The following is a 13,579-nucleotide window of genomic DNA, read 5'->3' as shown; positions in this document are numbered from 1 at the left end:
ATGATGGGCTCAAGTATAGCAGGGATTGTGGGGCTGGCGCGGGATCGGGCAGTGTTTCGTTCTGCTGTGCATGGGGTCGCTATGAGTTGGAAATGACTCGATGGCACTTAACAACAACAACAACTACATTTATAACTCCACATGGCCTTCAAGTGAATCAATATTGGCATAATAAAAATTAAACCACATTTTCAAATCCAATATACCTACTCCTCACTTATCAACTATCTTTGTTATCTGACATTTCACACTTATGACAATAGCAAAAAATCTACCATCCAAATATTAATGACATATGTCTGGCAGTAATGAACACCGAGATGCAGAGTAAGAGTAACACCAGCTGTGAAGGTTAAGGTTATGTGTCAACTTGGTTGGGCCATGGCAGCCAAGTTGGGCAGTTATGTAATGATATAATTTGGCAGTTATATAAAGATGCAACGTGGCAGTAATATAATGATATTGTCATCTCCATTTTGTGATCTGATGTGGTCATCTTCTATTTTTGCATTAACGACCTCGTTTTTGGAACCCAACCATGTTGATAAGTAAGGAGTGGCTGTAACATTACAACAGAATTGCTCAGAACACACATTCTTCTTAGAATTGAGTCTATTTCTAGTTACAAGAACTAGGGATAATGTTTTCTTGCTGACACAAACTTTTTAACCACTTAAGATGCTTGTATTTGGAAAATAAAAATTAAAATGTATAGCAACAGCAAAATGCTGGCATAACAACTTGCATACCTATCTTCATTTTTGGCTTCCAAAGGAGGTGCAGGGCCCCTTGACTGACCAAGGGGGTCAAATGTAGAGCCTGAGACACAATGCAAGAGTTCACATTTGCAATCCAGCATAATTGAACATAATATGAAAATAAGAATACTTGTATAGATTACTTAATTTACCTATTCATTAAATGGTTTAAATCAATTTACTAAATGGATACAACATTTATTATAACTACATAAACATCCTGGATATCAGAAAATTGGTAAGACTTTTAACATATATAAGACTATCTAAATAAAACTTGTATATCAATGTGTAAAAACAAAACAGACACTAGCTCAGCATTTATTTTCTGGTGGGTTTGAACTGCCAGCCTTCTGGTTAGTAGTCAAATGCCTTAGGCACTATGCCACCAGAGCTTCCTACAATATAGTAGTAGTATCATAAACTCTAAATTATCAATCACCTGAGTAATAGCTAAATATTGGCTTTTTAGTTTTTCTTAGTGCTATAATAAATACTAATTTTTGTCATAATCATTTAATTTTATAATTTATTATTTAACTTATGTATTAAATATTATTTTCATCCATATTTTTTCAATGGGGCTATAACTCATATCTCAAAAGGAAAGTCGGGCAATCTATTTCCGTAGTGATACCACCTGGGAACCCAAGGAGGGTCGCTATGAGTTGGGTCCGACTCCACAGCATATACCAACGACAACATAACTCATATAAAATGCACTAACTTTATTTGCACAGTTCAATACATTTTTACAAATTACACATAGGTGTACCCTATTTTTTCACAAATAACAAAAATATGTTTGTTTGCCAACCATTCCCTCCCCTCAGGCGATATTTTCCTAAGTGCTGCTATGCCAATTTCTTATTACATGCTGCTATAAAAATTTAGCATAGACTGTTTACAAAAATACCTCCCAGGTGGGAGGGAAAGGTTGGCAAACAAATGTATTTTTGAAGGCATGTGTTATTTGCAAAAAAAATATGGTAACTGCCAGCCCAATTAGTATGTAGAACGTTTTTATCACCCCTTTCCTTTCTTATTGGTACTCAGAATAATAGTGCATCTTACAATCAATAACATCTAGGCTTGATACTAAATCGTAATAATATTTATATACACACAAACAGTAAATAAAAGATCTGAAAGAAAAAAAAAAGTACTAGTAAAGATAGTAAAACAAACCTCTTAAAGCTGCTTTGGTAAAACCAGCTGCTCTTACTGCTGTCATAGGTCTAGTAACTCCATCCTTAAAAAGATGAGAATCGTTTAACAGTTATTCCTAAATACGATCTCATTCCTACTTACAGTTTTGGACATGACACATACCCTAAGATGGCTCTAATTTCTAAAACTGATTTTCAATCACAGCCTAATTAAAGAGCTCTGGTAGCTCAAACCCACCAGTGACTCCGTGGAAGCGAGACTGGGCATCAACTTCCATAAAGACCCAGTGAGGGTCACTATGAGTTGGAATTGACTCAATGGCAGTGGGTTTGGTTTTCGTTTGGACCTGCATGATTCTTACTTCTGCCTCCTCATGTATCAATCCTGCCTTTACTTTCTCTTCCACCTATAAAATTTCAAATTCTTGATCGTCTGGGCTCTCTCCCCTAAAAAAAAGGGTTAGTTTATTAGTTGGCTAAATCCCTATTTCTTGCTGGTTTCCTGGATGCTAATGAGAGAAAGCACAAAAATTGTTGTAAATGGCAGCATCAGAAAAATGGAGCCCTGGTAATTTCACACAAGTACTCGGTCCTAGCCCCACTCCCCATGAAATTTCATTTTGAGGCTGAGTAAACAGGCCTTACATCCAAAGATTTAAAACAGCCCAACCTTTAGCCCACAACTTAAAGAATTAAGGTCACTATATAAGTAATATTTTCTTTAACGTTTTAAAGCATATTTATAGTAAAGGGAAAAAGACTTTAATACTACTACTCCAAGTCACAACAAAGGCACAAAATGAACAATCACACTACAGATACCTGAATAGTTCCTGTCATTGGTCTTCCCATTGATGATGTCAGGGATATCTTGGACTAGTAAAGAGAGAAGTTAAAATGAGTCCTAAAAATATTTCTCTTTCAGTTTACAAACCAAATATTACAAGTTGTTATTCATAACATTACTATTCTTTTGGGGAGCAAATTTAAATATACTTTCCATTTGTCACCAGATGATAAAACAATAAACTTCTAAAACAGGGGTCAAGAAACTAGAAGCCGTAGGCTTTGAGAATAAAGTTTTACTGGAATATAGCCCTGTCCCATTTCTTTACACATTGTCTATGGCTGCTTTCACACTGCAAATGTAGGCTTTAGTAGTTGTACCACAGACCAAATAACCTGCAAAGCCTGAAATAGATGGTCCTTCACAGAAAAAGTTTGCTGACCCCTGCTCTAAAACACCACCAAATAATCCAATTTATAACTTGTTCAAACTGGTTAACAGAAGTATATTTCACCTAACACACAATGGTATTATATTCAAAGCTACTTTCTTTGCTCATATAAAGGCATATTATGACAGCAAGTGCCCTGGCCCTGCAGGTTCTGAAGTCATTTTTCTGGCCCTAAGAAAATATTATCATAAGGATTAGGAAATGCTATCACATCTCATCCTTCCATTTTTCTCCATTTCCTCTATTACTTCATGTAAATGAAAATATCCAAATTGTAGGTAATCTGAGCAAGAATAGAAAGCTGATTACTTTTATGGAGTTTTATGTAGCACCTTTCCTGCAAAGATCTCTAATATAAGATCCAAATATATGCTTCTGAAACACATTTCCTAAATTTTACTTTTTATTTATTAATTGGTATTTTTTATTTTACAATTTAAGCACTATTACATTTATACAACATCTAACAACAACTTTACACGAAATGTATAAACAAAATACACATGACACATAATTACAGTATGCAGAATGTGAAAAGAAATCATTTAAACAAACACAAGGTTTACAGAGAAAGGTTTAAAATCTTTTCTATTTACAAATCAAAATTACTAGAATGCAGTATATTTTTAATCAAGTTAGACTTTTTCTATGTTCATAATAGTCCATCAAGTTCATGGACTGAAAGACAGCCCAGACAAACAAAATTACTTAGCCTTGCCTAAAGTGATGTTATGTATGGGAAAAATCATCTTGATATTTTCAGCTTAAGAAAACCTACCCCATATCCAGTAGCTATAGGTCTAGTAATTGCTGTGCTTGGTATTTTAGCAGTTATCTTGGGAGAGGAAAAAAACATAGTTAATAAAATTCAGATAAAGCTATATAATAGAAAATTGGAAAATACAGAGTCATCAATAAGGAAGTTCAGGTATTTTAAACACTGAGAAAGAAACTCACTCTGGAACTCACTTTGAAGGAGAAATCCAAAAACCAAACTCACTGCCATCAAGTCGATTCTGACTCACAGCGACCCGCATTGGGTTTCCAAGGCTATAAATCTTTATGGAAGTAGATTGCTTCCTCTTTCTCCAATGGAGCAGCTGGTGGGTTTGAACTGCCAACCTTCTGGTTAGCAGCCAAATACCTTACCCACTATGCCACCAAAGGAGAAAGGAGCTTTAAAATGACCTAAGGTGCCAATAATAAAGATTCATGTTCATGTTCCTATCTATCAGTTAACTCATTAAACATGTATTGCATGCTTATTACTACTGAGCCAAACAATAAACAGGATCTGAAGTCAGAGAACCTAGGCTTGAACCTCAGCTCTCCCTCTACTAGTTGTAATTATTTAATTCGGTTTGAACCTCAATGGTCTCATCTTCGAAATAAAGATACACAATGTTCTGATCATAAAATTATAGTTGAAATCAAATCAGGTTAAGTACATCAAAGTGTCTTAACCATGATAGTTGTTAGGTATAGTTGTCTCAAATACTTGATTAAAGATCCACAGTGTTTTCCAGCCAAACAAAGTACAGGCATGTGAGTTAAACATTTACCTCAAGTAGACACACGCCCTGGAGAGAACAATCATGGGAGAAGGAAGGGCTGCTTATGCACAGGGAGATAGCTCAGGGTGCAGAAGAGTATGAAGGGATGGACACTGGGAGGAGGTAACTATGGGGAGGAAGTAGAAGGGGAGCTGTTGCATTGTAAATTTTGGTCAATGACATGAGACAAAGTATATGTGAACTGCTGTATGAAAAGTGAATTTACTCTGTAAATCTTCACCCAAATCCAAATAAAATTAAAAAAAAAAAAAAAAAGATCCACAGTGGTGAAGTTCTACGTGCCAGTAAGAACAACTAATAAAAGTGGGACAAAATCAGTTTGAATATATTAGAGAGTCTTCAAGGCAGTAAAGAACTATAAGTTCTTGAGATGAGGAAGAAAGTGAGCTACCATTTGGGCCACTTTTCTTATGGGGCATTTGTTCATTCCAAAGACATGGCTGAGAAACTGAGAGTAGCCTCTGGCAGAGTGAAAGGTATCAAGAGACAAAAATTGGAGTTCAGGGCGTGCCAAAGAGGCAGCCTTGGTAATTATCTGGGCACAAGACTGGCATTGCAAAAAGCTACACCCTAAGACTTAAAAAGGAGCTCTGGTAGCATAGTGCCTAAGGCTTTGACTGCTAACCAGAAGGCTGGCGGTTCAAATCCACCAACCACTCCTCGGAAGGAAAATATCAGACAACAACTTTAACGTAAGTGTTAAATTAATATTAACGATATGCTTAATATGCTCAAATTCAGTAAAGAAATGTAAACAGTAAAAAAAGGATAAATGGAAGTTCCAGAACTGAAAAACTGCTGAAAATAATCTAAAATTCTTGCACTGTCCACAAAGTGGTAAAAATACTCATTTATGTTAGACGTGTAATCTCTAGGGAAACACTGAATGCATAATTAAAGAATATAAACTATCAAGATAATAAAGCAGAGATATGGAATAACAGAAACAATCAAGCAAAAGAAGGCAAGAAAGGAGAGAAAATGAAACATTAAAAAGGCAGTAAAAAGCAAATAATAAGGTGGTGAATTTAAACCAAATCAGTAATTTCATTAAATGTAAATGGACTACCATATACTTCACTAAAACAGTAAGACTGTTGGACTGCATTAAAAAAGCAGAACTCAGTTACCATGCTGTCAGCGACACATACTAACATATGAATATGAAAATATACGTATATACGTGAATATTGAAAGGCTGAAAGTAAATAAAGGAGGAAGACACACTATACAAACAATAGAAAGCTTGTGTAGCTATACTACTAATTTCAAATGAAATAGACAAAAAATACTATAGAAACAGAAAGACATTTCGTAACCATAAGAAGCTCAATTTAACAGGAAAATGTAATAATTCTAAGATTGTTTACTTAAAATACATGAGGCAAAAACCTAAAAATAAAATAGACAAGTCCATAATCACAATGGTAGATCTGATCACACCTCCCTCAATTATAACAGAACCAGTAGACTAAAAAAAATCAGTAAAAATATAGAACATTTGAACAAAACAATTAACAAACATGACCTAATGGACAAAGAACAGCACGTACCACCAACTGTGGAACGTACATTCTTCTCCAATGCACTTGGAAGATTAACAAATTTCAAAGACTTTATATTATACAGATTTTGTTTCTTGACTACAGAAGAATAAGCTAGAAATGAGTAAAACAAAGATAACTAGAAAAGTTTAATACGCTTGGAAATTAAGTATACTTCTAAATAACTCACAGATCAAAGAAGAAATCAAGATGGAAATTAAAAAATATTTTGAATTGAATGATAATGAAAATATCATTAGAGGGGAAGTATAGAAAAAACACACACATTAGTTTTGTAAGAAAGAAGATGCCGTAATTAGAGGTGTTAACGTATAAATTGTTAAGTGAACTTTAATCTTTGGTTCTTTGCCACATTATACCAAACTGATTGCTGTTGAGTCCATTTACAACTCACAGAGACCCTACAAGACAGAGTAAAACTGGCCATAGGGTTTCTAAGACTGAAATCTTTACAGAAGCAGACTGCCACATTCTTACTCCTGTGGAGTGGTTGGTGGGTTCGAACCACTGACCTTTCGCTTAGCAGCCGAGCACTTTACAAACTATGGCACCAGGGCTCCGTGGCCATATTATAGCAGGATATTTTAATTTTTTACATGTTGCAGAGAAAACTCATGCTTGATAAGACTGTCTCCAGCTCTTAGAAAAAAGCTGAACAGTAATATGGGTCTTCAGTAACTTCTTCTATGAGAAGAGACTAAAGGAATGAGAGCATTATTCTTTTTAACTGCTGTGACTAAATTCTGGTTTTGTCTTTGTTTTTTTAAAACATCTCTTAAGCTATGTTGTTGTGAGGTGCTGTTGAGGTGATTCCAACTTACAGTTGTGACAGTGTCGAACTGCTCCAGAGAGTTTTCAAGGCTGTAACCTTCTAGAAGTAGATCACCAGGCCTGTCTTCCAAGGCACCTCTGAGTGTGTGTTTGAACTGCCAACCTTTCAGCTAGTAATCTAGTGCTTAACCATCTGTACCACCCGGGGACCTTTAATTGGTGGTAAATAACCTCTTTTTGTGGTTCTATAGCAATTGAGACTCTTCTTGGCAACACTTAGTACACTATGCCTTGTACTATCTGTGTCATTTTATCTTCCTTCCTGAGATTGTAAGCTCGCTTAATTGAAGACAAAGTCCCTTATTTACTAAGCCATTCAATATGACTTAGGGATCACCGATAGTAGGGAAAGAACAATGAGTAAGACAGTCTGCATCTTCAAAATCTAGCCTAGTAAAAGAATTCAGAGCCTATCCTATGGTTTTTCTTCCTATAATTAAGGTAACCTTAATATTACAATACAGGCTGTGGAACCACATGAAATTCATCTACACTAAGTGTGACGGGCAAGCTACTCAGCAAATGTTAAGTGACAGGTAGAATATCCTTTCCATTTTAAGGGATTTACTACTAATCACATTTTAAGTGATTTATTACTAATCATTTATTTTTAAAAAACATATTTTACTGTAATAGACTATATATAACATAAAATTTGTCATTTCAATAATTTTTAATAATTTCTTTTTATGATTGCATAATACTTCTTATATGCATATGCCACATTTTGTTTATCCATTCATCTGTTGATGGACACTTGGGTTGTTTCTACCTTTTGGCTACTGTGAATAATGCTCAATGACCAATTATTTTTTAATAAAAATACACATGTGGCAGGGAAGAGCAGAAGACAGAGAAAAAGTGAGGGATGATGAAAGCAAGAAAATACTTCATCTAAACAGGAGGAGTTATCATATATATCAGGGTTTCTCAATCTCAGTACTACTGACGTTTGGGGCTGAATAATTCTTTGTTTAGGGAGCTGTTGGTCTGTGCACTGTAGGATGTTCAGCAGCATCCCTGGCCTCTACCCAATAGATAGCAACAGCACCCATGAAAGTTGTGACAACCAAAAATATCTTGGCATTGCCAAACGTCCCCTGGGGGTCGTTACTGTCCTCATTAAGAACCCGAGTGGGTGATGAGCAGTAGCTGAAATTTTTAAAAAAGGAATATTAGGACATTAGAATATTAGAACATTAAGGTGCTCTCGTAGTGCAGTGCCTAAGGCATTTGACCGCTAGCCAGAAGGCTGGTGGTTCAAACCCACCATCTGCTCCATGGAAGGAAGATGGGGCAATCAACTTCCATAAAAATTTACCACCTCATACAGACCACAAAGATGAACCCTTCTGCACATACAGTACTGTGTTGTCAGTGAAGGCAAACATGGATATATGGATGGACAGGCTGAATATTAGGTATGTCTATGAAATGGGGAGTGTAATCAAGACCATGTATTGTGTTGGCAGACAATGATCCTATAAGTGTATTTGTATGACCTGTAAGAATTTCCAGGTCTCTAGTAGAGCTGACAAGGGACAAGGTTGTAGTCACTTCTTGGTCACAGCCAGCTACCCAGAGTGACTTAGTAGTTGAACCAGTGGGTCGGGACCATAGTTGCAGGGGACATCAAGCTCAATTGGCATAACATACTACACAAAACATTGTTCCACCTTCTACTTTGGTGAGTAGCAACTGGGATCTTAAATGCTTGAAAGCTGCCATCTAGATGCAATGATGAGTCTCTCCTCATCCAGAGCAAAGAAGAATGAAGAAAACCAAAGATTCATGGAAACAATTAGTCCACGCAACTGGTACACCATGCAATCTGCAGCCTTATACTACTGAGACCAGAAGAAATAGATGGTGCCCAGCTACCACTGTCAACCACTCAGAGGGGGATCTATGTAGGAGAGAACAATGTGGAACAAAATTCAAAATCATTTGTGGGAAGAAGGGGGGAACCAGGTTTGCTGGTCTGACAGAGCCTGGTGGAACCACTGAGACTATGGCCCCTAGCTGTCCTTCAGGTCTAGAATTGAGCCCACACCTGTGGCTTTCAGCCAAACAAAAGACAGGCATATGAGTTGAACATTTACCTGAGGTATATGCACTCCTTGGAGAGATAAATCATGGGAGAAAGAAGGGCTGTTTATACACAGGGAGACACCTCAGGGGACAGGAATGCATGGAGGGATGGACACAAGGAAGAGGTAACTACCAGGAGGAAGTGGAAGGGGAGCTGTTGCATTGGGGTAAATTATAGTCAATGTCATGAGACAAAGTGTATGTGAACTGTTGTATGGAAAGTGAATTTCCTCTGTAAGTTTTCACCCAAGTCACAACAAAAGAAAAAAAAAATTTTACCACCTCAGAAACCCACTGGTGGTCACTATGAGTCAGAATCAACTTGATAGCAGTGAGTTTGTTTGTTTGTTTATAGGCACAGAATATTAGGGATAGAACTTTCCATACTTAATGATTTTACTTAGTGTATTACCTTGCTTATTTTCAACTACAAAAGCTTGGAAGGAAGATTTCACACACTGAAGAAGGGAGGCAGCTAAGTTTTGCATGACTTATACAATATTTCTATTAGTAGCACTGAAAAACTGACTCTAGTAATTTATGTACTAGTGGAATATTAATTAATGGAGGGTCATTAATCCAAAGGAAGAGTAATTTATAAATTAAGTCCCAATGTTTTGAAGAAAGGAGTTCTGGTGACGTAGTGTCTAAGGTATTTGACTGCTAACCAGAAGGCTGGTGGTTCAAACCCACCAGCCACTCCTTGGAAGGAAGGTTGGGCAATCTACTTCAGTAGTGATACTGCCTCAGAAACCCAAGGAGGGGTCGCTATGAGTCAGATCCAACTCTATGGCAGTGCATTTGGGTTTCTTTTCTTTTTTTTTTTTTTCTTCTGTTTGTTTTGAAGAAGCAGTATTTATGTAACTTTAAAAATTAGAAAGACTAGAACTACCACATAACTCAGCAATCTCAATCCTAGGTATACACCTAGAAGAAGGGAAGGCAGCACCGCAAACAGAAACCTGCACGCCAATGCTCACAGAGCACTTTTCAGCCAAAATGTGCCAACAACCAAAACATCCATCAGCAGGTGAATGGACAAACAAAATGTGGTATGTATATCTAATGGAATATTATGCAGCCATAAAAAGAAGTGGAGTTCTGATGCATGCCAGAACATGCATGACCTCAAAAACATTATGCTGAGCAAAATAAGTCAGCCACAAAAAGATGTCACTTATATAAAATCAGCAAATATGCAGAAACCAAAGATTATTAATGGTTGTCAGGGGTGTAGGGAGGGAAAAAAGCAGAGTAATTTTTTTTGGGGGGGGCAGTACTGAGTTTATATTAATAGTGGTGGGATATTTTGGAAAAGTATAGTGATAATGGTGTCACAACATGAAAAATGTAATCACTGTGACAGAACTGTAAACATGGAAATTTTTGTATTGGCGAATGTTTGGTACATATATTTCTACCACACACAGAGAATCAGAAAGGCAAAAATTTTTTAACAGTGAACGTTTTAGGTCAACCTATTCTAATACCTTATGTAAATAATAGTATTCATATTTATAGGAGCATGAAGCAATTCCTTCATTGAAAATACTTTTAAAATTCACTTACTGGAGGTCTTCTGCCATGACTAGTTCTCACAGCTTGTTGAAAAGCTGTATCATTCTCCAATTCCTGAAATGAAAAGGCAAATGTAACATTCAACAGGAAGGGGAAATTGAAAAGAAAGGTTTAAACTACAGTTTGCCATTCAAGACCCTAGATAATTTCACCTAACTCCATCTGTTCACATTGGAGTAAGGGCTCAAGGACTCTTGTCCTCGGTTGTCCTCGGTCATCACTCCTCCACACAGCTGAGATAGGGAAGCTCCTTCCTCCTCTAGGGACAGGAGCACTGATAATGTTAGTTTTACGGGCATTTAATGAGCCTCTGTTGAAATGGATGCTGTCATTACGCCCAGTTAAAAGATCAAGGACACAAGGACATGACCTTTCTTCTTTTTCCTTCTTCCAAGTGGCTATGGCTAGATCTCAATCTTTCTCTCTCTTTCATATGCTCTGTCCTCTCTATGCCAGGGCTCGGCTACCAGCCCCACCTGAGCAAAGCTACAGAAGGACAGAGAAGGTGGCATTCTCTACAAGCACCAGAGCAAACACGTTCTCTTGTTCCATGTCCTTTTGCCCAAGTGAATGAGGCTGTTCATCACACTCAAGTGCTAAAGTCTGAAATTCGCCTTGGAGTTTGTCTGGGGGGCAGAGAGAAACACATGAAATGCTAACCCAGGCAGAGAGTACTCTACAGAGTTCAGCCTACACTGCCATTTGGAAACTAAGCCTCAGTTAAAATAAGATGCTATTTTGCTTTGCTCTTTTCTGACCTATGCTAATATTCTCCCTCAGGAAATGTGAGGAAAGCTTCATGAATCAAAGACAGGATAGAAATGCTCTTGGGTTTCCTTAATAAATGGCATTTTTATACTCTCTCAAAGTACTCCCCCCAGTCTTCTAACCAGCTTCATTTCCTACTACTTATTCTCCAACACAAACCCTCCTTCTAATCCTTCATCTATCTCATGCTCAATTCTCACACCCTCCTTTCTGATACACCTTAACCTGCTTCCCACAAAGATGCATGCTGATTTTTCTAAAAATAAATACAAACAATTCATTTAAAAAATGGAGTCACTAACTAATCAAGTAACTTCTAAAAACTATACAGATAAACAAAATAAAACATTTACACAACCAAAACGTCAATACAATGCACTTTCAAACAGGATTTCAGTATGTACAAGCATTCTTGTTTTTTATTTAAATCTTTATAATCTTTCGCATCAGCTACATAAATTTAAATAAGCTCCAATTCTCAGCCAGTCTAGAAACTGAGAAACTTTCATATGAAATATAATGCCAAGGCAACCTTTAGCTAGATCCCTCCATATAATTATACTTCTGTTTTGGCAGATCTTTTGGCAAAGGGAAGTCTACTAATATTACCAAAGTACTTAGAAAATTTTATTTAATCAGCTCAAAAAATTTTAACTAAATGACAAACTAAAAAGAACTGTCCACAAATTCACCATTTACAAGCACCAAACCAATATAATTTCTATAATCTCTCCCTTCTTTGTGATATGATTAACAATATACCGAATATATGAATACCTACTAAATTGATTATTATTGTAATTAGGATCAAAGAAAACTATGGATAAACTAAATGCCATTTTAATTTGACTGTAAATTTACTTTTACATCAGATACTGTGAATATTTACTTCAAATTAAATAATGAAGTCACATTATTATGACAAAACTGAAGAATTGAGAAATTTCTCTGGTGCTTTGAAAATAATCATATTCATGATTTATTAATTGCACTTCTGGGAATCTATCCAGGAAAATATTTGCTCAAAATATACAAAATTATATGCACAATGTTATATACAACAGCAGAAAACTGGGAGTAAATATTCTATGATGAGAAAACGGTTCTAATCAACTATTTGGTATCATGCAGGCATTAAAATTACATATTTTTAATAAGGAGCTCTGGGGACACAGTGCTAAAGAATGCACCTGCTAATCAAAAAGTTGGAAGTTCAAACCCACCAGCCATTCTGCAGGAGAAAGATGAGGCAATTTGCTCCATAAAGATTTACACGCTTGGAAACCCAACGGGGGCAGTTCTACTCTGTCCTCTGGAGTCGCTATGAGTTGGAATCGACTCTATGGTAATGGGTTTGGTTTGTTTTTAAATTTTTTAATACCATGAATAATGCTCATCGTGTAGCTGAATGCAAAGAAGAAAACAGAAAAGTAAATGCCAAATAGGAGCTCTGGTGGTGTAGTGCCTAAGGCATGTGACTGCTAACCAGAAGGCTGGCAGTTCAAACCCACCAGCTGCTCCTGGGAAGGAAGGTTGGGCACTCTCCTTCCATAGATATAATGCCTCGGAAATGCAAGGAGGGGTAGCTATGATTAAGATCCAACTCGACAACAGTGCGTCTTATCCCAAATAAGTTAAAAGACAGAACACTGTGATGAGATTATGGGTAATTTTGTTTTATAATAATGAGCATACATTACTTCTATAATTGGGAAAAGGGTGTGTTTCAATGGTTTTCAAAATTTATACTAGCTTAGGAAAATGCTTAAATTGTAGTTTATATTTTTTAAGAAGTTTGTTGTTGTTCTTGTTAGGTGCCATCGAGTCATTTCCAACTCACAGCGACCCCATGGACAGCAAAATGAAACACTGCCCGATCCTGCGCCAGCTCCACGATCCCTGCTATACTTGAGCCCATCATCGCAGCCACTGTGTCAATCCATCTCGTTGAAGGCCTTCCCCTCTTTCGTCGACCCTCCACCCAATCAAGCATGACATCCTTCTCCA

At 36.8% G+C, this 13,579-nt stretch overlaps 1 protein-coding gene across 1 annotated transcript in view; it reads right to left on the bottom strand.

Annotated features, from left to right (window-relative positions):
* IFT88 (intraflagellar transport 88) overlaps positions 1–13,579 on the bottom strand; it is a 223,394-nt gene that overhangs the window by 204,651 nt on the left and 5,164 nt on the right. Inside the window, exons 2-6 of the mRNA XM_007942504.2 lie at positions 10,796–10,858; positions 3,944–4,000; positions 2,750–2,803; positions 1,947–2,010; positions 750–819 (exon numbers count right to left, since the gene is read on the bottom strand). Of these exons, the coding sequence (XP_007940695.1) occupies positions 750–819; positions 1,947–2,010; positions 2,750–2,803; positions 3,944–4,000; positions 10,796–10,858 (308 nt within the window). The remainder of the gene's footprint in view (positions 1–749; positions 820–1,946; positions 2,011–2,749; positions 2,804–3,943; positions 4,001–10,795; positions 10,859–13,579) is intronic.

This window comes from Orycteropus afer, unplaced genomic scaffold (assembly GCF_000298275.1).
Source record: "Orycteropus afer afer isolate SDZICR_OR568_19922 unplaced genomic scaffold, OryAfe1.0 scaffold00092, whole genome shotgun sequence".
In the NCBI taxonomy this organism is placed as follows: domain Eukaryota; kingdom Metazoa; phylum Chordata; class Mammalia; order Tubulidentata; family Orycteropodidae; genus Orycteropus; species Orycteropus afer.
The sequence above is the reverse complement of the archived record's forward strand: the minus strand, read 5'-3'. Positions and strand labels throughout refer to the sequence as shown.